Below are 23,063 nucleotides of genomic sequence, written 5' to 3'. Positions count from 1 at the left end.
GGCCCAGCCTAAGACCAGGCTTTGGGGAAAAGAATAGAAAGAAAAAGACAGATGAAAACAGAGGGGACAGGGAGATGGCTCAGCAGTTAAGCACACTCTTCCAGACAACCCAGGTTCAATTCTCAGCACCCACATGCGGCTCACAACTACTTGTATCTCCAATTCCAGGTCCTAGAAGCATTTCTGTGGCAGAAACTCGGCAAACAACTGCAAGACTGGTTTCTTCCTTCCTTCCTTCGTTCCTTCGTACCTTCCTTCCTTTCTTTCTTCCCTCCTTCTTTTCCTTCCCTTCCCCTTCCCTTCTTCTTTCCTTCTTCCTTTTGTCCTTCCTTCCTCCCTCTCTCTCTCTCTTTGTTTCTTTTTTTTGAGGTGAAGTTTCTCTGTATAGTCCTGGCTATCCCAGAACTTACTCTGTAGGCCAGGCTGGCCCCCAGCACACAGAGATCCGTCTGCCGAGTGCTGGGATTAAAGGCGTGTGTCACCACCACCTAGCTTGTTTTAAAATAACAACAGAGCCAGATTTCTTAGGGTTTATACCAGCTTCTGGATTCATTTGCAAGTATTTTTTTTTTAGAGGAAGGCAGAAAAGAAGACAATATAAATACATTTGAATGGCTGTTTATTTGTATGGCTTTTAGGAAGCAGAACCCTTGTGGAATGAAGGCATAGGACGAACATGAGGGGAAGCACTCACAGCAATAAGCGTGTAGCACCTTTATCATCTGACCAGGAAATGGGTGGACAGACCAGGAGCCACTGATATGCTGAAAGTCGGCAACGGGGAGGGGCTAAAAACGGTGCTTGCCCACTCTTGTCCCAGGTAAGGGGGTCACAGACCCCCTTGGACATGCTCCCGCTCTCCAAGGAGGCACTTGGGGGTTCACGCCAAGCAGCAAGCCAGCGAGGCCAGGTGAAGGAGCCCAGGGCAGCGGAGACAGAGGTAAACAGGGGGCTACTGCTAGGTGGGCCAGCGCAGGGTTTGCTACAGTGAGGGTTTCGTTCTTGACCTTGCTCTCAGTAGGGGATACTGGAACACTATTGACAGGAAATTGGAAGTTAAGATTATAGGTGTGTTGATTTAAGAACGAGGTTTGTGCCCATTTGTTCAGTTTTTTGTTTTGAAACAGGATGTCATTGTGTAGCTTTGGAGCCTGTTCTGGAACTCACGCTGTAGACCAGACTGGCCTTGGACTCACAGAGATCCACCTACCTCTGTCCCCTAGTGCTGGGATTAAAGGCGTGTGCCACAGTACAGAAGGACATTCAGGTTCTTGTTTTGTCTTGTTTGCTTTTTAATAGGGTCTTGATGGTAGGCCAGGCTGGCCTTGAATTTAGCATCCTCTAACCTCAGCTTCCGGTGCTGGGATAACAGGTATGCACTTCCATGCCCAGCTTGTACCCAAGCCTTTAAACACACAGGGGATGTTCTACACCATCCCCAAGGTCTCATAAAGACCCCAAGCTGTGGTTCTGAGAGCAATGTCCTTCCGTTCTCAGTTACTTGAGTCTAACAGCCCCATTCAGCTGGCTAGGGCCAGTAGGAGCAAACTGGAGATCGGAGGGATAGATTTAGCAGACAAGGTAAGCTTCCTTTGGCCTGTGCAGTGTTTTCTAAACTTGAAATAGTTGCCAATATTTGAAAGTTCAGATTCTAACTTCTCAGAACAAAACAAAACACAGTGGAACATCAGGTCCTACCAGCTCAAATTTCTACATGGCAGAGAGGTACAGGACCCTGGATGCCATTGTCCTCAAGACCTAGCCCAATGCCCTTTACTTCTATCTGCTTCCTGAGTGGCTCCTTACACATAGGGTTTGTGACCCCACTCACACAGTATGTTTGCAATGACCTTGGCAACCTTTTGATCAGTGTCAGTTTGTGGTGGTATGGCCCTTCAGGAAGACACTTCCCAGTCAAGGTCAAAGGTAAACCAGGGCTGGCAAGAACAGAAGGCCAGGAAGGAAGTCAGCTTGCCTCACAGTGGCCGTAGGGTAGCTCCTAATCTGACCATATTAGCCCTGGCTCTGTTGGAGGAGGGAAGAGATGTGGGGAGACTGAGTCAGGTGGCATCTGGTTCTGTCACTCCCTCCCCAAAGCTGCAGAGCCACAGGGAAAGGAGGTGGAGAAGTCAGAGGCAACAGAAGTGAAACAGACACAGGAAACTAAAGAGAAAGACTGAGCGGCCTGGCCTCCATGGCCCTTGAGTGAGGCACATGCAGTGCCCGTGAGATGATGGGGGGCAGCCAGGACCAAGGAGTAAGGCTGGTCATCAATCAGTGGGGCCCAGGATCCTCAAATTACCGAGACAGCCATCCGTACACACTCCAAGCTTACAGGTGTGTATGATACACAAGACACAGACACACATACAAGTATGCACACACAGTCCTCAGCAGAGAAGTGTGTCCATCACACCTATAAACACATATTCAGTCTATACTGCAGGTTATGGTCACAGGTGTTTCTCCAGACACACCATCACAGTGGTTTTCGGTGAGAGCTGCCGGCTCGTCATATAGAGATGTTCCAGAAACATGGTCAGAGCACCTGAAGTCCTTTTTGGCTCCTAGAGTCCAGGACAGTAATCTGTAGCATGGAAGGAGAGAAACGTAACCCACAGGCACAATGGAATGCCAGCCTGCAGTGCCACCTACTGGCAAGAGAGGTTTCTGCACATTGCCTTCAGGGCAGAACACAGGACACCTGTGCAGTGAAGCTACCAACCACTGGGCCAAGGGTCATCGTTGTTGCCTCCTCCTCCTCCTCCTCCTCCTCCTCCTCCTCCTCTTCCTCCTCCTCCTTCTCCTCCTCCTCCTCCTCCTCCTCCTCCTCCTCCTCCTCCTCCTCCTCCTCCTCCTCCTCCTCCTCCTCCTCCTCCTCCTCCTCTTCCTTCTCCTCCTCCGATTCTGCTGGAGATAGGTGAGAATCTGGCATCCTTGGAGCCATACCACAGCATCAGAGAAGGAATATTAAGGACCATGCCTGCCGGCTGGAAAGCAAAGGTCCAGTTCACAAAGGCAGTAAGGTAGTAAACCAGGTTCCATCTTTCATGCCACCTCCGTCTGGGACAGGCTGTCTGAAGAGCTGCATGAAGAAGCCGAGGCTTTGTAAGGGAGACTACCATGATGGGTGACACCAGCTGTTGTGGCAGGTGAGACAGCTTGACATGTTTGCAGTGAATTCAGAAATTTCCATTGTAAGGGTGGCTTGGTTGCTTGCACCTCGTACTTGAAGAAAACGTCTACCTTTTAGTGGAATCTGGCTTCTCACTCCCTCTGCATCCTTCTGAGCCAAAGCCTTCCGGAGACCCTCGAGAACTTGTTTTCAGAGACCGAGTGAGGATGGCTTGCTAGATTGGGAGCTGCTGGAGTCAACACTGGGCACTCCCCTTTATTCAAAGCCCGCGTTTCATAGCCATTCACTCACCAGCACTCATTAGGGCTCAAGAGACCCCAGGGGGCCAATGAGGAGCTGAGATGACAGCTGTAGAGATGGGTGCTGGGGAACCAGCAAGGCCACCTGTAGCCAAGGTCATGTTCCTGGTCCCTCACCTGTCAGCTTGAGAGGGTGAATTCAGTCTGACTTGTGTCAAATGTATGCATCAACCAACTTGCTATTTACAGTACTTAGAATTTTAAACCCTTGAGTGTCAGGAAAGGGTTAGATAGTCGTTAAGTCCCCATCTCTCCCTGCCTCCTTTAGCTAGAAAGTCGATTTCTGTCCTTAAATGCTTAGGAGGATGTAACCTTGTTGTCCCAGTGGCCAGGGTGTTTATCTTGATGCAAGGGTCAGCAGACTTCTCTGTAAGAGGGTCGGATAATAAGTATTCTTTTGGCTTTGGGGTTTCCGTTGGTTCCATCGAATTCTGATACTGTAGTGTATCTATAAGCCCAGTGGACGCGGAGTTTAAAACGACAGAAGCTTCCTCATGACAACAGGAAATGGATCCAATTTGGCCTCAACCCTTTTTAGCTCAACTCAGTGATCTGCAAACTGAGTTTCACATAGCTTGAAGTTGTTCAAAAGCGGTTTGGAAGGACTGCCCTAATTTCCATCACTGTCAGCGAGGCGGCTCGAACCAGAATTCACCTGCTCAAATGTGTCCCAGCTTTTCAACAGGTCAGCTTCGGGTGAGTTCTTCCAGAATGGAGCTTCTCTGGCCACTGTATGGAAAATGATGGATACCTAGGTCCCAGCATCAGATAGTCCCAGCACTGCCACCTACGAGCTCGGCGACTTTGAGCAAGTTACCATAGGTCCCCAAATCACTGCGTCCTGGACACCTCAAGAGGGTAGAAATGGCCACAGCGCTGGTATCTCCTCCTGGATCACAGGAAGATACAGGATTCCCAGTGGAGGGGCCAGGGCTTCTGAGGTTACCAAGGGACACCCAGGGACACATTTGGGGCAGGGCTATTTACCACGTGCTGTGGAGGGGCTTTGATATTCTGATCATTGCTTTACTGCACGCCAATCGAACAGAAGTGTAGTAGCACCGAGTCTGTCAGGGACTTGAACTTCTTGCTAGCTTCTACTGCATTCCCACTAATGTAGCCAGGCCGTCACATATGGGAGGGTTTGCTTTTTTCTTTTCGCGATGGGGTCTCATGCTGCCCAGGCTGGACTTGGACTGGCTATGCAGCTGAGAAGCACCTTGACTTTCTGACTCCTTCTGCTTCCACCCCTCCAGTGTTGGAGTTAAAGGTGTGCACCGTCATATCTAGCTTGTGCAGTGCTGTGGGCTGAACCCAGGCTTTTGTATTCAGTAGGCAAGCACTCTGCTAGCTGAGCCCGATGCCCAGCTACATCTCCGTCCCCCGAAGGGCATTCTGTAGTAATCTTAGCCATCTCCATGAGTAATAACAAACAGAGCTACTGTTCTGCTGAGTGGCAGTTCCACGGGGCCTGGGACTCGGCTGGCAAGCACCCCTTAGGAGGAGAGTTCTGCTAGGCCTAGGGATGTGGTGCTTCCAGCTAAAGATGTCCAGGATTCTGGGGGCAGTTGGCTCTTCTGCCCCAGCGCTGCTGTCTGAGGTTGGGCCTGGAGCTTTGATGCTCAGCTGGTTTTTAAATCTCCTGGTAACACAATAAACAATGCTTCATGCTGCCAGGCTCCTCTTCAGCCCTCGAGTCCATCAGGAGGACTGTGCGGCTGCAGCTGGAGCCTGCCCCCAGGACTTCTGGCCTTTTAGTCCAGCTCCAGAAGCTTTTGTCCAGGCTTGAGATGCTCAATCTTGGTTTCGGTAATAGAATTTGGACCTTTCTGCGCTGCCCAGGGCTGTCTGTATTCATGGTGTCTCCAGTGAAATCCGCAGCTTTTTACTGCACCTTATCTCCTTGCTTCTGGGATGGTACTATTCCTGTTTCCTGAGAAACCTGGAAGGGTTTGCCGTATTCATAACCAGGCCCTGGCTACTAAGTCTCCTGCATCCCAGCACATCTGATGCTGTCTTCAGCCCAGTCTTTCTGACTGGGCACCCTAAGGACACTCTGTGAGCCTGCATTCTGCACACCTCTACAAGCTTCTTGTGGCCACTGACCGAGCCTTGAGGAAGGGACCCTTCAAGAGGGTGACGATGGCCTCACGGCAGAAGGCTACTGTATGATCTAAGGAAGGCGGAAAGTGCCCCGTGGCTGAGCTTCCTCTCTCACCCCCCTCTTTCATTCCCTTGCAGCTGTTCTTAGGTTGCACAGCATCTCTGGTCTGTCGTGGAGACCCACTAGGGGAGGAAGCCCCTTACAGACTTTGTTCTACCCCAGGCCTCCTCTGCTGGCAGGAAGAGTCCTGACTATAATGATGAAAATGACCCTGTGCAAAAACACCTTTGCTTTGTGCCCTCCCGGGTGCGGTAATGCCAGTGGCTCCATAAAGCAGCTCTGTCTATCTCACGTGCATCACCACTTTCCAGGAACAATGTCTGCATGTAACACAGACGGGAACCACGTCTACATGCTGCACAGACAGGAACCACATCTGCATGCTGCACAGACAGGAACTGCTTCCGCATGCTGCAGACACAGACAGGAACCATGTCTGCATGCTGCACAGACGGGAACTGCGTCCGCATGCTGCAGACCCAGACTGGAACCATGTCTGTATGCTGCACAGACGGGAACTGCGTCTGCATGCTGCACAGACGGGAACTGCATCTGCATGCTGCACAGATGGGAACTGTGTCTGCATGCTGCACAGACATGCTACAGATACAGACAGGAACTGTGTCTATATGCTGCGGACATAGATGGGAACCGCGTCCGCACGCTGCAGACACAGACAGGAACCGTGTCCACATGCTGCAGACACAGATGCACACTCAACTCCGTGTTTCTCGTTTGGCCCAAGCTTGTTCTCATTTCCAGGAGCTCCTGAGCCTTCTTCATGCTTCTTCCTGCAGCTGCTACCCTGAGACACACTGCCCAGGACATGTTCTCGTTCAGATCCTGAGTCAAATGCCTAGAAAGGCAGAGGTTAGAGTCTCCGGTTGCCCTTCTCCCCATTTCCAGGCCCTCTCCTGGCCCTCTGATGATGCTTTGGGTTTCCCCATTGCTGAAATCTTTGTGGGAGCCAGGCAATCAGTGCACAAATACATGTCTGCTTGCCCCTCCCTTCTCATCTTCTTAGGGGACCAAGCATCCACTCTTCCACCCTTCCTCTGAGTGCCAGGGCTGCTTAGCAAAGGAGGAGGTGACCATCGCTCATCATGTGGAGAAGACAGGGCTGCCTGGTTTCATGCAAAGGTGGAGTCATCACTGGTACCTCTCAGGGGGCTGGTTCATCCCAGAGTCCTTTGTACCGCACCCCAGGGACAGCTCATCACCCCCAGGGTATCTCTGACTGGCTTTTCCTTCTCCACAGCAGCATCAGGCTGGTACACGTTCAGCGCATCTCTCTCTAAGCCTCACGTCCTTAGTGTCTTTGTGTTCAGATAAGATCAGACCTGACACTTCTCGGTCTCCCTGCAGCAGCTTGCCCTCAGACTCAGCCTGGACAATCACTCACTCAGAGCCTGTGGTTTCTCCATATTTGGGGCTGGAGTGCTCTTTTGTTGCTGGGAAACCTTCCTTACAGCATGGTAGGTGGTAGTGACTGGTAGACCCAGGACTGAGGTGAGGAGCTTGGCAGACAGAACTGCTGAACTTTGCCTAAAAACTGAAAGCAAAGAACTCCCCCCCCCCACAGAGTTGTTAAGCCACTAAAGCACAATCCAGAAGGAGCCTGCAGTGCCCCCTGCTGGCTAGAGGAGAATTTGCACGTAGGGTACATTCCTCCCATCATTACTTTCCACTCCCATCATTTCTTTCAGCTGGCAACCGACAGTCGGGTTAGCTCAGGTTAGCAAGTCACAGGAAACAACAGGTCACCCTGTGCAGTAGTTCCCAAACATGGCGAGATATAGACAGGGCTGTGCGTATTTTCCATCTGATGGGCTAAAGGGCTGAGGAGCGAAGGTCTGGAATCTAGCTTATGGCCAGGCTTGGGCCAGAGGAAGGGCCATCATTTTTGTCATCCATTCACCTAGACAGAGTGTTATCTTGTAATCTACACAGGTGCCATAGGAACCAGCAGCTCTGGCACAGGAGGATCCATTTAGGGCATCATCCAAGCTTTGACTAAAGGACAACTTGGAAATCACCTAAAAGGGGGGTAAACTGAGGCTTACAAGAAAGAGGGACTTAAGTCATGCAGTCCACGCCTTAATCCACCCTCTCCTGCTCTTCACACTACATGTGACAGTTTTCATCCCAAGCCCTTTGGCATCCTGGCTTCTCTGACTGTGCCGCTCTCGGTCCTACCAATTTCTCCACGACATCTAAACTACCCTGCCGAGTCCTGCTTTCCTTGCCAGGATCATGGCGGTGTTTGCCCAGCAGGGACTGTGAGAATGCTGGCCCCGACTTCCTAAATTCCTTGGAGTATCTGAGCAGAGGGAAGAGGGCAACAGGCAGGATGGTGGACAGTGAGGTGCCAGGAAAGGTCACCAGGTGAGGTTCGGAAGTATGTCAGGGAGCCTACAGCGAGGTGACCCTACTACTGTGAACCCAGAGTCTGCTTAGCCGCAGCTGCCCGCCGGGGTGTCTGGGCCACGCCGTAAGGCACATGGGCAGCCACTGTGCCCATTTCCTGTGCCCCAGCCACATGAAACATCTGGTCATCAAAGAAGATGTGTGGGCGGATCTTCTCAAGAAGGGGGCCCTTGGGCGCTCCAGCTAGGAATAAGGCCTCATCCGTCTCCAGGCCCCAGCTTCGCAGGGTCTTGAGGGCCCGAGCCCCAGAACTGGCTGCACTGCGCGCTGTCACCAAGTAAGTACGAATCGGGCACTCCAACCGCAGGCCTTTGGAATAGAATTTCTTCTGCAGTCTACCGAGTGCTTCCAGAAAGCCTTTTAGGGGGCCCTATGGAGTTAAGGAGACACTGTAAGATCCCCCTGCTAAACATCCGCCCTTTTATCCTAAAGCGCCAGGCTGTTGGGGTGGGAAATCCGTAATCTTTTTGTTGTTTTGCTCTTCCTCTTCTGGCTACTGTGTACCTGCTGGGGCTGTAGGTACCTGTAGTCTGGGATCTATCTTACTGTGATCAGGGCGGTGTCAGGGCAACTGTTGCTAGGCATATCCATCCGTGTCTCTTGCAGCAATCTATCCTGAAGCTCTGTAAGTGTGGTTGTCTGTGTTTATTAGCAAAGAAGGAATTAAAACGAACTAGTAATGATGGCATGGGCAGCTGCCAACCAGAGTGGACTCTCTATCTGAACATCTGCGCCAGATGGCTCAGTGTGTAGCTACCGACTATGAGCCTGTCTGTGGACAGACACACGTGTGGCTCAGGGTGTTGGTCTCAAGCTCTTTGGGGTCAGGGGATATGACCACAGCAACAAAGCTACCGCAGGTCTATGAATAAAGAACCAACTGGTGTAGAATGTTGCCCGTTGGAGCCAAGGAAGGTGGGCTGCTAGTTCTGGGGATTTCCCTAGCTTGGTAATCTGGGGTAAGTAGTGTTCTTCTGGGTCTCTGTCAACCACTTAGTGGGGAAAGTGTCCTGCCCTGGGCACCTAGATTTCTATAAAAGCTTAAGTTGAAGCTCCCAGCAAGGCTGGAGAATCCCATTGCTCCACCCCTAGGGAATTTCTAACAAGCTCCAAGACACTTTCTGTTCTCAGAGAGCCATTGAGAAGAGTGAGGGAAGGTGAGGCTCTCTGTGTCAATTAATCAAGGGAACAGTAAGAGGTGGTCCCAGGTCACCACAGCCTCAGCTACCCACACTAGGGCAATAGAGTTCTTCCTGTCTCCTGGTGATGGGAGCAGGGGCTTCTGGAGGGGTAGCTGCTTACTCAGAAGGGGATTTAAAAAGGGGAGTTGAGGTTTACAGGGTAAGGCCAGTGGATTGTGGGGGGGGGGTGGCTCAGATTTTATGGAGGGCTGGGGACTTCAGAGAAGGATTGAAGACTCAGAATGGGGGTGGGTGCTTCTCAGAGGAGACGGAGACCTTAGAAAGGGGTTTGGAGGAACAAAGCAGGGAGGCAAAGGCGTCTTCAGAGAGATGCTAGAGGCCCCAAGAGGTGGGGGATGGGACTTGAGTGAGGAGGTGGGACTCAGGGAAGGGGTGGAGTCTCACTGAAGGGAGCCAGGGGCCAAGTGTGAGAGAGGGTTAGAACTTGGGAGACAGAGGCAGGCAGATATACACAGAGAAACCCTGCCTTGAGAAATGAGAGAGAAAGAGAGAGACAGACAGAGAGAGACAGAGATAGAGACAGAGAGGGAGGGAGAGAGACACAGACAGAAAGAGACACACAGAGAGAGGGAGAGAGAGGGAGAGAGAGGGAGAGAGAGAGAGAGAGAGAGAGAGAGAGAGAGAGAGAGAGAGAGAGAGAGAGGAGTCTTGAGTCTTGGTAAGAGAACCTGGTGGGGATGTGGGCTTAGCCTGGGTTTGGCCCTGAGCTGGGAGTCCAGGCCAGGCTGGGTTCTGGGGAATAAGGGGCTATTCGGGGGTCCTGGGAGTGTGGAGCACCTGCGCCAAAGGTTTGTTCTCATGGGCCTTCTCATGCTCGAAGAATCTGTCCAGTCCATGGGCCTTGACAATGCGCTCTGACTCGTCAGAAAAGAGCACAGCATCCCCATCGAAGGCCACGCGGAGCTGACTCTGGGACACAACCACATCCCTGCTGGGGCTGAAGATGGTGGCAGCGGCAATCCCTGCACAGAGAGAGGTAAGTGTTGTCTGCCTGGGCACAGGAGAGGGTGTCTCACGCTGTCCTTGTTCCACCAGCTTCCCCAGAACTAAAGGCAAGTGTAACAGGGACTCCTATTAAAAACAGTTTAATTTGGGAGTCTGCAGATCCTGACTATGAGTATGCAGCAGCTGCAGTGTAGAGTTGTCACTCTGAGGGTCCCCACCAAGGTCTAGAGGCTGCCTCATTAATACTATCTGCGGGGAGAGCTCCAGAGGTGACCTTGGGCAGGAGGGCACTGAAGAGCTATTTATCAGCCAGCTTGAAGAAATTCGAATACTTTAACACTGAGGAAGATCAGGCTGGTGTGGACTAGTCAAATACCAGTCTTGGCTGGGAGCACAGGACTCCTACCTCCCTGTTCTGTTTGGAATTCTATACCCTATATGAACCTCCAGCAGACAGGGAAGCATGCCTTGGGGGGTGCAGACACTCCTTCACTAGTGATGCCAAGTTACATACTTTCTTTGGACCAAGATAAAATTCAGGTTCTTTCAGGTCCATTTGAGGCTGAGCTCTCAGGCTGCAGGAGAGATGGGTGGGTGTGGACACCCTGTCTACAGCCGCCAAGCACCCAGGTATACTGACGTCACTTTGGTTCAGACTGTGGAATAATGTGCTTGGTCCTGGGAAGCAGCGTAAACTCCTTGTGATCGTGTATAGAGACTTCCTGCAACCAGGGCTCCTCTGGGTGCAAGGAGGCCTGTCAGAGACCAAGGCTCCAGGTTTGAATCAACTGAATCCTCCTCCCATGGTTGTCATCTCTCTAAAGGCCCCTTCTACCCTACCCCTTGGGAATCTAGGGTCATGGAGGTAGGCTTCCGCAGAGCTCTGGCAAAAGCTAGCAGTACAGGTCTCACAGCGGCTTCATTAGCCTAAAGATGCCCAGGGTAAGACAAGGTCCTGAGTATCAGGCTACCTACCTTCTCAGCTCTGTCAGTCAAATGCCAAGATGGCCCAGAACCCCCCTACTCTGAGCAGGAAATTTATCTAACCACACCCCCTAGACTAAAAGCCAAATTCCACATGCACAGAGACACACATACAGGTTAGTTCCCAGACCCCAAACAAAAGGTGTGACGTACCTAGGGAAATGCCTATGGGTCCTGGCTAAAGAAAGCCTCACCAAAGAAAGGCCAGTACGGAAGGGAGCAGTTGACAAAGAAACCAGCCTGAGTACGCATCCGGGCAGATGGGCAATCAGTCTTTCCTCCTCCGCGGGCTCCTGTTGGGAGGACTGAGACCATGCCTATCACCCCTTGAAAGGGGCACAGGGAATGAGCTTCTCATTATCAATACTTGTAGCTGAGTCCCCTAATCTCACTCAACATGAGACAGTTCAGCTGTGGGAGATGAAAGCCAATCACTCAGGCCAGGTTAAATATGAATCTTCCCTCTTTTTCACTGGCCCAGTGATAGATGGAAGCTTCCTGATCACACAGGAATCAGAACTCCCATCAGTCCTGAGGAATCTTAGGAAGCAGTAGCTTTCTGGGCTGTAAGGAAAGTTTCTATGGAAACAGAAGGCTAGGTGATGTTGATGGATGTACACAGTAGAGCAGGAGAAGGGAAGGAGGATTAGGGAGGGCTTTGTTTTCACTTTACAAGACAGATCATGGGACGTATGCACAGTTCCCCTTGCAGTTACCTTGACAACCCCAGCGCTTGTTCAGAGCTTCAGGACCAGGCTTCTCCCCACTGGGACCCCTTTATGTATGCGCAAGAGTCCCCATAGTCTCCCTTCCCGTTCTGACTTACCCTCATCAATGGCTTCTCGCACTTTTTCCGCATCAGCTGACAGGTAGAGGTTGGTGTGATAGGCCTTGAGGTAGCAGATGGGGCTGTTCCCACCTGTCATGCAGAATCGCTCAATGAACAGGTCTGTGGAGGTAGAGAGAGCCCAGGTGAGGCCCCAGAATGGTCTCTCTCTGCCTAGTGTGAGCTGCCTGGGATCTGAGAGGGGGCGTGGTCAGCAGAGTGCCTCTCTATTTCCGCCTGGCATTCCCCCTGCATCTTTCATCGAGGAAACAGAATGGTCACACATCTGGAGAAAGCTCCTGGTTTACAGCCTCCCTCCTGCTCAGACCCGGGCTTCCTGGTCACAGCTGATTGTACTAATTGGCAGAGTCTGGACCCAGCCGAGCCGATCAGAGTCCAACCTGGGGAGCTTGCTCCCATGGTGGCAAAAGCTGTGTAGTAGCTGACTGACGAGTGGCCGCTAGCCTCAGCCACTACCCGAGGACTGCTGTCTTCCTCACAGCCCACAACAGGCAAGGTTAATACCACCCCACAGAGGTTCCCCCAGGGCCCTACGCAAGCACGGAGTGCTGCCGATTTTGACTGCTCAGCACCTGTGGTTAAATAGCGCTAACTTCGCCCTCACACTCAGAAATTTGAAATCAGTATTATAAAATGCCAGCTGGAGACTAAAGGTGTGGTTTAATGACTGAACACACACAGAGGCCCAGTTTCATTCTCCAGCACCCAAAATAGAAAATACAAAACTACAGTTTGAAGAAGTGAATGGGGCTGGAGAGATAGATGACTTGGTGGTTAAGAGCCCTGGCTGTTCTTCCAGAGGACCCGAGTTCAGTTCCCAGCATCCATGTATCAGTTCACAACTGTCTATAACTCCAGCTCCAAGGCTCCTGATGCCTCTTCTGACCTTCAAAGGCCCCTCACACAGGTGGTATGGCATTCACTAACAGACACATACATAAAAGTTTTTTTGTTTTGCTTTGTTTTACAAAGGTAGTAAAGCACATGTTTTTAATCCCAGTACTCAGGAGGCAAAGACAGACAGAACTCCACAAGTTCTAGGACAGCTAGAGTCGGAAATGCCCTATCAAAAAAGAAAGGAAGGAAGGAAGGAAGGAAGGAAGGAAGGAAGGAAGGAAGGAAGAAAGGAAATGGTGGCACATGTCTACAATGTCTGAAATTCCAGTACTAGGAAGGTTAAGACAAGAGACTCTCAAGTCTAAGGCCAGCCTGGAATACACAGTAAGATCCTGTATCAAAATTAAGTAAGTTAAAATAAAATGAACACCTAACTGGGTTGTTGGCTGCTTGAAACAAGAGCTTGTAAAGCTATAAATATGGATGAGTTAGTGTTGGTGTTTTTTTCTTTATGATTTCTTTATGTTTTATTTTATGTGCATTGGTGTTTTGCCTGCATGTGTGTCTGTGTGAGAGTGTTGGATCTCCCCAAACTGGAGTTACAGACAGCTGTGAGCTGCCATGTAATCTGAACCTGGGTCTTCTGGAAGAGGAGCCAGTACTCTTAACCACTGAGCCATCTCTCCAGACCCTGTTTTAAAAAACGTCATGTGTTTGGGTGTTTCGCCTGCATGTGTGTGTATGGACCCTGTGCGTGCCTGTTTGCCTGTGGAGGCCAGAAGAGGGGCTGGAAGTATGCAGATTTCCTGGAACTGTAGCTACAGATGAAAACTAAGGAATAAGCTTGCTAAATAAGCACAAGGGTCCATTTGGCCCGGAGAGAATACAAGCCCAAGAGAGATCGCCAAGACTTGGATTCTGGCCTCTCTGGGTCCATTTTTCCTTTCTGATCTGTGGTTCTGAGTCATCCTGGAACCGACAATGGTCCCCTTCGCTGGAAGCTTGCTCCAAGAAACTGAGAACTTTCAATCAAAACTGTAGCAAAAGAAGACGCACCCTTTCATCCTGAACAGCCCCTGATCTCCCATCAGTCTCATGAGGCTTGCTAGTCTCCTCCAGCTCGAGAAACCGAGGCACAGAGGCAGTAAACACCGTCAGGAGCAGGGCCTGTCTCGTGTGGGCTGTAACTGGCTTGTGCCAGCTTGCAAGACTCAGCTATTAAATATCCAGGGATTTTATGAGCCAGTTATGTTGATCAACCATGGGTAGCCAGAAATCGGCCATGGACAACATCCTGTAGGCGGTCAGCATTTTCAAATCAGTTTTGTTTATCTTTACAGGTTTTCACCAGTGTTTGTTTTTCTAAACAAGGTTTTTCTCCCTGTAGCTGTTGGCTGTCCTGATCTACCTCTATAGATCAGGCTGGCTTTCATCTCAGAGATCAACCTACCTCTTCCTCCCAGGAACTGGGATTAATGGTGTGTGCCACTGTACACAGCATTACAGTCTTATTATTTTTTTTTTAATTTTTTTGAGGCAGGGTCACGTGTAGCCTAGGCTGGCCTCACTGTGTATCTGAAAATGCGCTACTCCTTCTTCTGCCTCCGTTTCACTGACTGCACAGCTGCTGGGGTTACCGCTTCATATGCCACCATGTCTTAGTTGTTTGCTTTTTAGTGTGGTATTGGGGGGGGGGGTCTAACCAAGGACTTCACACATGCCCGGCAAACACAATTAAGCCACATCCCCAGCTCCTTGTTTGTTGTTTGTTTTAAAACAGGGTCTCATGTATTCCAGACTGGCCTTGAACTCACCACGTAGCCAAGGGAGACTTGGAATTCCTGCCCCCACCTCCTGAGTGATGGCATTAGATGCGTGCGTTGCTATACCTAGCTTTTAAGCAGTGTCAGAGATTGAGCCCAGGACTTTCTGCCTGCTAAGCAAATACCCTACCAGCTGGATCGCAGCCTCAGCCTTACATGTTTTAAAAGACCAGGTTAAAAATACAATATGATGCCATGTTAGTAGGCCATCCCTGGGCTTAGGAAGGTAGTCTGTAAAGTCTAACCCAGCCTGACCCTGCAGAGGTGTGGCCTTCCCCTAGGGGGCGTGTGTGGTAGGGGCATCCCATGGTCAGCCCCCATGCCTACCATAGTGGTTGATACTGTTGATGAGACGGACTCCCACTTGAGCATGGTTGTTGGTCATGAGGACAATGTCAAAAACATCTTCGCTATCGGGATACAGCTCCCGAAGCCGCTTGTTCACAGCCTCCAGGGCCTGGGAGGGAGAGAGCAAAGACCAGGTTAGAGTCCCAGGGATTGAGTAGAGTTGGCGGCTAGGGATCCATTGAGGAAGGAGAGGGGAGGCCAGGGACAGGCATGATTTCGAATGAGATCTGTGCACACCACCACCCTTTAATGCCACAATTCCACCATTGTGGGGGTTGTTCACTACTCAGCTGCTCAGAGGCAATTCACTAAAGGCAGATGAAGGGGGATCCATCCTCAATCTGGTTACCCATTCTGGAGCTCCATCAGTCCCAAGGATGGTGGCCTCCTCTTCCCACCAAGTCTCAGTCCTCTAGCTGTGGGGTTTGCCTCCTGTGGGCTGCTTCAGGAACCGGCCCCTCACCTTCACAAAGGGGAAGGCTGGCCCGGGGCTGAAGGGCTCATTCTCGTGTTCCAGCTGGTACCTCACGTACTCCTCCACCCCCTGCTCCGTGTAGATCCTCTGCTCCTCGTCCATGCGAAACAAGGCCCTGGAGGACACGGCGATGGTGACCGCATTCTGAGGCTTTGGCTACGAGAGAGACAGTGGGACAGGCTGTTACTCAGACTCACTCTGAGGCAGGTGTACTGCAAGCCGTTCCTGGATCCGGGGACGTGGAGAAGGCCAAGGCTCTGCTCCAGAGCAAGTCAGTCTTGGGCAGAGGTCACTCTGGGTTGGACCCTGCTGGAGACCGGCTCCTTATTACGGGTGTGACAAGAAGGAGGGCAGGCCCTTAGGGAACGTGTAATACTGCCGGCCATCTGGACACCACGGACAATGAGTACAATGCTATAGACAAAGTCAGGCCACACTGAGATGACTCCCAAACGGTTTCCATCATGAAAGAAGGGCAGCATGTCGCCAGGAAGAAATTAGTGCCCAGGAACACAGTAATAATATAAGAATTTTTAAAATCTCAGCTTGGATCTATTTCCTGAGAAATCTGTTTCCTGAGCTGCAGATTCATGTATCTAACTGCCCCCAGTCAACCAACAGACCCACAGACACCCCAATTTACAGCTCCTGAGGCTGAGTTCCCCACCCTTACCCCCAAAGCCAAACCCAAATCCCCCCTTTGTTGCATCTTGTGCTCAACGCCCCATGTACTCATCCAGATGACCACTTGACGAACAGACAACCGAAGCCAGGAAGTAAGCCTTCACCCCGCCTTTCCCCACTCCTTTCTGCGTTGATTAAGTGTCCAAGTCACCCATAGCCCAGGCCACCATCACCTCTCCCCTTCCCACATTTTCAGAGGGTCTGTCTAAAGTGCAGAGATAATCACAGCTCACCTGGTCACACCTAGTCAGCGGTTACAAAGTCAAGCAGACAGCCTTTCCCACAGAGCAAGAAGTCCTTTGCCAGAGACCTCTACTTCCTTTCTGCTCTCAGCTTCCCCTTATCCATCTTTGCTCAACCTCACCTTTCTCGTGTCTCCGTGCACCTTCCCCTTGTCCACTGACCCTTGAACCTGGTGTTCCCTTGCTCACTATCTTCACTATTGTTCACTGTGGTGAATACACTATTCCCTGCATCCTCTGTCTAGTTGACTTGTGCCCTTGCTCTGGAGCTCCTCTTCAGTTGATTCCTCTATGGCGTCTGGGGGTGGGGGACAGGAGGACAGAATCCGGAGGCAATGGGATGGGAGTGTATAACAAACGGGGGAAGCAAGGTCTCGATGATGGCTTCAGGGAAGTCATTGGGGGGTTGGAGGCCTTTGAGGAAGACCCTGAAGGAAGAGGCCGCAAGAATTGGTGAGCACAGACACAGCCTTCACAAAAGTGAGCAGAGGCCAGGATGAAGGAGAGTGGAAACACGTCCAGAAGGATAGGTGGGGGCCGGATTTCATAGGGGCCTCCTCACAAGTGGGTCTCAGCACTCCTTCCCAAATGCTGTATCTGAATGAATCCCCCAAATCTCACGTTGAACTATAATCCTGAATGTGGTCATATTAAGGGGTAGAGCTTTAGAGAGTGGTTAGAACTTTTCTTAGAAAAAAAGTCACCAGAGTTTGCCTTGACTATTCCACCATGTGTGGATGTAGCTAGAAGTTAGCATCTTTAAACGAGAAAAAGAACCCCAGTCTTCTGGTTCCTTAATTTTGGACACCCAGCCTCCAAAACTGCAAGAGAGAAATTTCTATTGTTTACAGTGTAAGTCATTCAGTCTGTGTCACTTTGATACAGTAACCCAAAAGGACCAAGACATCTGACTTGGGTAGAATGGGGTGAGGGGAATGTCACCATGGACAGCAGCTGGACCCTGACTGATTTGTGGAGAAGACCAGAACATGAGCATGTAGGAAGCTCATGGACACCACTGCTCTGTGACAGTCCTAGGGTCATGATCCTTTACAGTTGAGAAGACATAGCTCGTTTATGATAATCTTGGGGATGATGTATTCCACCCACTGGTAGGCTCCAAAATGATTGGCAGCATTGAGTGATGCTAGGCTGGGGCCATATCAGGAGGCAAGACAGGTGTGGTCTCTGTTCCCAAGGAGCTTCTGACCCATTCTCCATGCAGAGATTCTTTTAGAAGATGGGGCGAGGAGGCTGCCACCATGGACAGCGGCTGCAGAAACAGACTGTAGGTGTGTGGGAACTGTAGGACGCCACTTTTCTGTGATCTGGGCAGCTCTAGAAGCTGGGCCTTTATGGAAATGCTCTATAAACTGTGCTGTGTGGCTGTGCAGTGACTTCAAAAGCGACAGGTGATGCTGAAGATTTGAAATCTAACATCGCTTACTTTATAAACAAACACACACACACACACACACACACACACACACATACAGTGTATATGTGCGTGCGGAGCCCAGAAGCAGTGTCTTCCTCTATTGCTCGCCACTGAATGTTTTGAGACAGGATCGCTCCCTCACTAAGGCTGGAGCTCACTGACTGGCTACACTGACTGGTCAGTGAGCCCTGCGCTCCAGGGATCTCTCTCCACTCGCTGACTCATAATCACACATGGACCTGCTGGAGATCCAAACTCAGGCTCCTTGTGATTGTGCGCCAGGCACTTTACCGACTGACCCATATTCTCGGTCCTAAATTCACTTAATTTTTAATGAATTTAAGCTGCTTACATTAATGGCCAGTGAAGCCTCAGAGCCTCAAAATAGGAATGGAAAACCCAAAGATTTCTGCAACGTCATGTAGCTGACTACAGCTTGTGTTGAACTTCTTAACTTCTGCCAAGATGGTGTAGGTGGCCAGCGGGGCCGATGAAAGACAATAGTGCAAAGGTGCCCCTCCCCTCTGAGGTTCAACCCAATCTTGCCAGTTTCTGACCATCTGTGTGTCCGTTTGTCCATATGGGGTTGGGAATTTCTCAACGTCATCAGCACTTGGGAGTCTTAGAGACAGAACTGTCATTCCCTTCTTTTAGCAACTTCCCTGGACACAACCCAGCTTCCCTTCCCATATTTTGGAGGAATGATGAGAAGCTTCGTGTACTCATCCTGGGACGTTTCATGGTGTGGTACTCTTCTCCTGAAGAACAAGTGGTCTCTGATACAGCATAAGCGAGTGTGGGAATCCAAGTGCTATAGATTGTCCAGCCTCCAAGTGGGTCTGAAGGAACAGGTGACAGGGTCTGTGCAGAGCCCGGAAAAGCTGAGCCCCTGTAGACTGACTCTTTTATGCCTGACCAGGTCACTTAACACCCAAGCCATATGTTGTGATGTATGCCAAAATCTGAACATCCACTTCAGGCTAGGAACTGGGTCAGAACAACCTAGGGGCTCAGCCTGGGCTGAGCTTTAGGGAGCCATGATCTTGTCAGCTCTGAGACTCAGCTGATCGCTGTGGCTTCGGGGTGAAGGTGAAGAATTAACAGTGGGTAGCCCAGTGCCACTGGCCTGTCCAAGGAGCTTCCACTTAGACCAGCAATCTGTCTCTTGCACTCGAGATAGGAACATAGCCAAGCAAACCGCTATTTCTGGAAGGACATAGGAGGGATGCTCGGGAGAACAGGACAGCTCTGGGTGAAGGCCTCTGGTGGCCTTCACTAGGTTAAATATTTCACTCAAACTCCTGGGAATTAAAATGAGCCCAGACAAGGCCCTGATGGGACCCATGAGGCTTGCAACCCCCAAAATAGCCTGTGGGAAGAGGGGCTATGACAGGAAGGAACAGGAGCTGAGAACGCCACCTAATCAGACGAGGGTTCAAGGGCAGAGGAAGGCCTGGTTCTCAGAAATGGGTTTTGGAACACTGAGGACTCATTCCTGTTTTCCAGCGTTCTTCCCTCCCCATCCCTCAGGCCAGGACATTGGCCCAGGTTTGCATCTCACTGGCCCGACTGCCACCAGACCCAACCGCAATCCACCCGAATAACAGGCCAGTGTTGTCTTTATAAAACAAAAGTGGTTTAATCCCAGCACTCGGGAGGCAGAGGCAGGCGGATCTCTGGGAGTTCGAGGCCAGCCTGGTCTACAAGAGCTAGTTCCAGGACAGGCACCAAAGCTACAGAGAAACCCTGTCTCGAAAAACCAAAAAAAAAAAAAAAAAAAAAAAAAAAAAAAAAAAAAAAAAAAATAAAACAAAAGTGGAACCAAGTTAATCTCTGCTTAAAAAAATAAGCAAGATCCTGCAGCGGTCCCATTATGATTTTCATACTTTTAAAAGGTAGAATGACCTTTTCTTTATAGTCAAGTGAATCCTTAGGCAGAACCTCAATATGTAATATGAGCCAACAATATAATTGCTTTAGTTCTATCTTAGACCTTAGATGTGATAGCTACCTACCTACCAACCTATCTACATGAATGTATTTGTTACAAAACTAACCAATGGATACAACTTTTGGGTAACAATGCATTTGAAAGCAGGAGTCAGGGCACTGCCATAGACTTAAACTTTGGTTTCCAGCCATTTATTCTTATGTTTCTGCACAGCCCCAAGAAAGCCCTGAGTCACACCACTAAACACTTTAAAATGGGAAGAGCTGCTTTTTGCAGTTACTTAAAGTATTTTTTTTAAAGAAGATAAATTGGATTCACGGGTCTGAAGACTGCCTGAGACAGGGGATTCCACAGAACCCAGTAGGAAAGCCTCAACCCACTAAATAAGATCCATCCGTCAGGGCTGTCCCTGGGCTGGGAGCCTTTTTGGGTTCTTGTAAGACTTCTCCCAACAATCCCACACAGTACAGATTCTGAACAAGGCCCTTGGCTCCAGAGACAGCTCCTTGCTTTTCAACCATTCTGTTCCCCTCGGTCCAGGAGGCTACACCCACTGAAGATCAAAGCCTTCCCGGTGGCAGTGGCCCCCTCCCCTATGATTCCACAGTACTGTGAGATCTATACCTGAACATCCACCATCTCTGTTGCCTCCGTGGGCACACTGCAAACTCCTGAGACAGGCAGCTTAACATCCTGAGAAAGGGTGAGTGAAGGCCCCCCTGAGGTGACGGTGGATAGCGTGGCCTTCTGGGTAAAGTCACTGGAGTGAAGCGGTGGGATGCTTTAAGATCAGTTACTGGATCTAAGGTAGTGGCGTGAACAAGACCAATGTATCACGAGCTTGTCCAATAGAGGAAGAGGAATTCTTGCCTCTGCGTGAAGTTGCAAAGGGCTGATGCGACCATTGTGATTTCTGTATTATAAATGCCCACCACGAATCAGAAGCATTGTCTAGGATGCAAGGCCTAGCGTTGGGAACTCAGAGCCTGGGAACGAGGCCCTGAGCCTGGAGCAAGTAACAGTTTCTTTAAAATGCAGGGAAAGCGATCCCTCCGATTCCCTAGGGCATGGGTCTCCAGTTAGAGCCCAAGCGCCGAGGCTTGAGTTGGGAAGCCCAGCTGACTCCACAGAAGCTGGAGACCCGAAAACACTGCGAGCAGCGGGGCTTCCACTTCCCACTGAGCCCGGGTGCTGCTGCCGGGGTTGCTGACCAGCTCTGTCAACAAGTGCAGTCCGCGAGCGCTTCAGAGGCTGCCAGCGCTGCTGGGGAGGGGACAGGTCCCTGATGACAGCATGGGGGAGGGGGGTTCTGGCGTGGAACCTGAGCCCGGGATGGGGGAATAAACCACCGCCACCAGAGCAGAGCTCCCAAAATAAACTGGAGCCCGAGCCAACTGCCGGGCACATTCTGGGGCGAAGGAGCTGTGTCCCCTCCGGGAGGGGCTCCACGAGTCCCTTTCCAGAGGGCTTGAGACCCCTCCTTGGAAGTTGCTCGTCCAGTGTCCCCCCCAAACCCAAGCCCCGTGTTTTACCGATTTGGGTTTCTTCTTGGGCGAGAGATTGTCATAGAAAGTCTTGGCCTCCTCCCAGCGCGGCGCCGCAGAGGTTTCTGCCCCTGGTCCGGGTTCACGGACCTCCCGGGGTTGTCCAGGTTCCATCGTTCGGCTCGGATCCGATCCGGCCAGGCGGGAGCAGGTGGCGGCAGAGACACGGAGCTCACAGAACTGGATTGCGGGAGGGAGGCGCGTCCCGGGCAGGAGAAGCAGGCGGGCAGGGCCAGGAGGGAGTGCGAGTGAGCCCGCCCCGCCCGCCCGCCCGCCCGCCCGCCCGCCGCGGGTTGTGGTGGGGGGGGACAAGTGGGTTCAAGGAGCCGCTGGCGTTTAGGGGACCGCTGAGCTCTGGTTCTTCGGCTGACCCGTGTCTGAAGCAAGTCGGGGCAGGTGCCGCCTGCTTTCTGGAGAAGGCCAGTTGGAGCCGGACTTGTAGGGTGCTGCGGATTCAGGGTTGTAGGGATGAAAGTTCAAGGGCATCGAGAAAGGAGGAAGCCTAACAACTTCTCCCTAACACAGTGATTCCCAAAGCAGAAAATAAATAGGTAAGAACTCCTCTAAGCTAACAGGCCCCTTGTCCCTTGGATGCCAGTGTCCTGGGACCCTGCTCAATCGGCCGCCTTTTCTCAAACCCCGGCCCATGCTTGGACCCAGGGAAGTGGTGGGCAGACAACTCCGTTTATGAACAGGGTGCCTTATTGCAGGTGGAGGTAAGTGTGGGACTTCCACACACAGGCGAAGGGGCTCTTGAATCCAGGGCGCTGTTAAGATTCCAAGGGACTCTGAAACCGGATTCATGTCGGCTCCCCTGTACACCAGCAGAGGGCGTGAATTTCCAGGTCCCGGGTGCTGAACTTGAGTGGTTAGTGATAGTTGTGCGGTGGTTGGAGGAAGGGAAGGGAGGAATGGGGTCTGGGACCCAAAGAATTATAGCTTAGCATTTTAGAAGATCAGGGTATTGTCCACGCTGGCAAAGAGCCTTGTGTTATCGGGTCCAGGACACAGCCATCTCTCAGAAGTGAATAGGATACCCTGAAAAATATTGGCCTAACTGGGGGCATCCTTTGCCTGGGACCTGGGAACGAGTGGAGCAGTGTCTAGCTTCCGCCGTGCCCTGGGAGGAACCACGTAAATCTTGTTCTGTAGCTGCTTCCTCCTGCCGAAACATTCCTTCCTGGGAGGTTCAGAGGCCCAAGAAACTTACAAGGATCAGGAAGCCCGGGAGGTTTTAAAGATTTGAGGTTCCCTCCCAATGATATAAAGGGCAAAGTAAACCAGAAGAGGTGAGCACCTTTGGTGGTGTAGCAGCCTGCAAGCTGAATGGGAACCCCAACCTTATAGCTTTTCTGAGTCATCATTGTGCTGAGTTTTTTTGGTGAGGCTGTTTCCCCCAGTTGCCCAGATTCTTTAAAGAACCGTCACCCACACACCTGTATGTAACCCCAGTGAGCTCACCCGTAGGCTGGACTTGGATTACATCACTTTGGGTGTTGCCTTGTATCTGGAGTGAATAGAGATATCTCTCTAGAAAAACAGTAACATAGATTTGGGTGAGAGGAGAGGGGAAATTAAAAAATAAAAGTAAATTTGGGGAAGTAGTTTCTGATGTATCCTTTTTCAGACTGGAATGGATGGGGATGAGTGTTTTATTTACATAAAAGTAATCCATCCCCAGCAATTCTGATTTATGTGATTGGCTTGAAAAGATGAC

At 51.0% G+C, this 23,063-nt stretch overlaps 1 protein-coding gene across 1 annotated transcript; it reads right to left on the bottom strand.

Annotated features, from left to right (window-relative positions):
* Positions 1–4,595: 4,595 nt before the first annotated feature.
* On the bottom strand, positions 4,596–21,591 carry Nt5c1a (5'-nucleotidase, cytosolic IA). The gene is made up of 6 exons (XM_075946732.1): positions 21,335–21,591; positions 15,476–15,643; positions 14,992–15,121; positions 11,984–12,106; positions 10,006–10,190; positions 4,596–8,396 (listed from the first exon to the last, which is right to left on the bottom strand). The coding sequence occupies exons 1-6, from the start codon at positions 21,458–21,460 to the stop codon at positions 8,031–8,033; spliced, it is 1,098 nt and encodes a 365-aa protein (XP_075802847.1). The 5' UTR covers positions 21,461–21,591; the 3' UTR covers positions 4,596–8,030.
* Between the last annotated feature and the right edge of the window lie 1,472 nt (positions 21,592–23,063).

Source organism: Microtus pennsylvanicus, chromosome 13 (assembly GCF_037038515.1).
Source record: "Microtus pennsylvanicus isolate mMicPen1 chromosome 13, mMicPen1.hap1, whole genome shotgun sequence".
NCBI classification, from domain to species: domain Eukaryota; kingdom Metazoa; phylum Chordata; class Mammalia; order Rodentia; family Cricetidae; genus Microtus; species Microtus pennsylvanicus.
Note: the sequence above shows the minus strand (reverse complement) of the source record. Positions and strands in the feature narration are given on the sequence as shown.

Coding starts and splice junctions, on each gene's coding strand:
- Nt5c1a (XM_075946732.1), bottom strand. CDS start 21,460: ATGGAACCTGGACAACCCCGGGAGGTCCGTGAACCCGGACCAGGGGCA. Junction 15,644..21,334: donor CCAAGAAGAAACCCAAATCG/GTAAAACACGGG, acceptor TCTCTCTCGTAG/CCAAAGCCTCAGAATGCGGT. Junction 10,191..11,983: donor GCGAGAAGCCATTGATGAGG/GTAAGTCAGAAC, acceptor CTCTCTGTGCAG/GGATTGCCGCTGCCACCATC.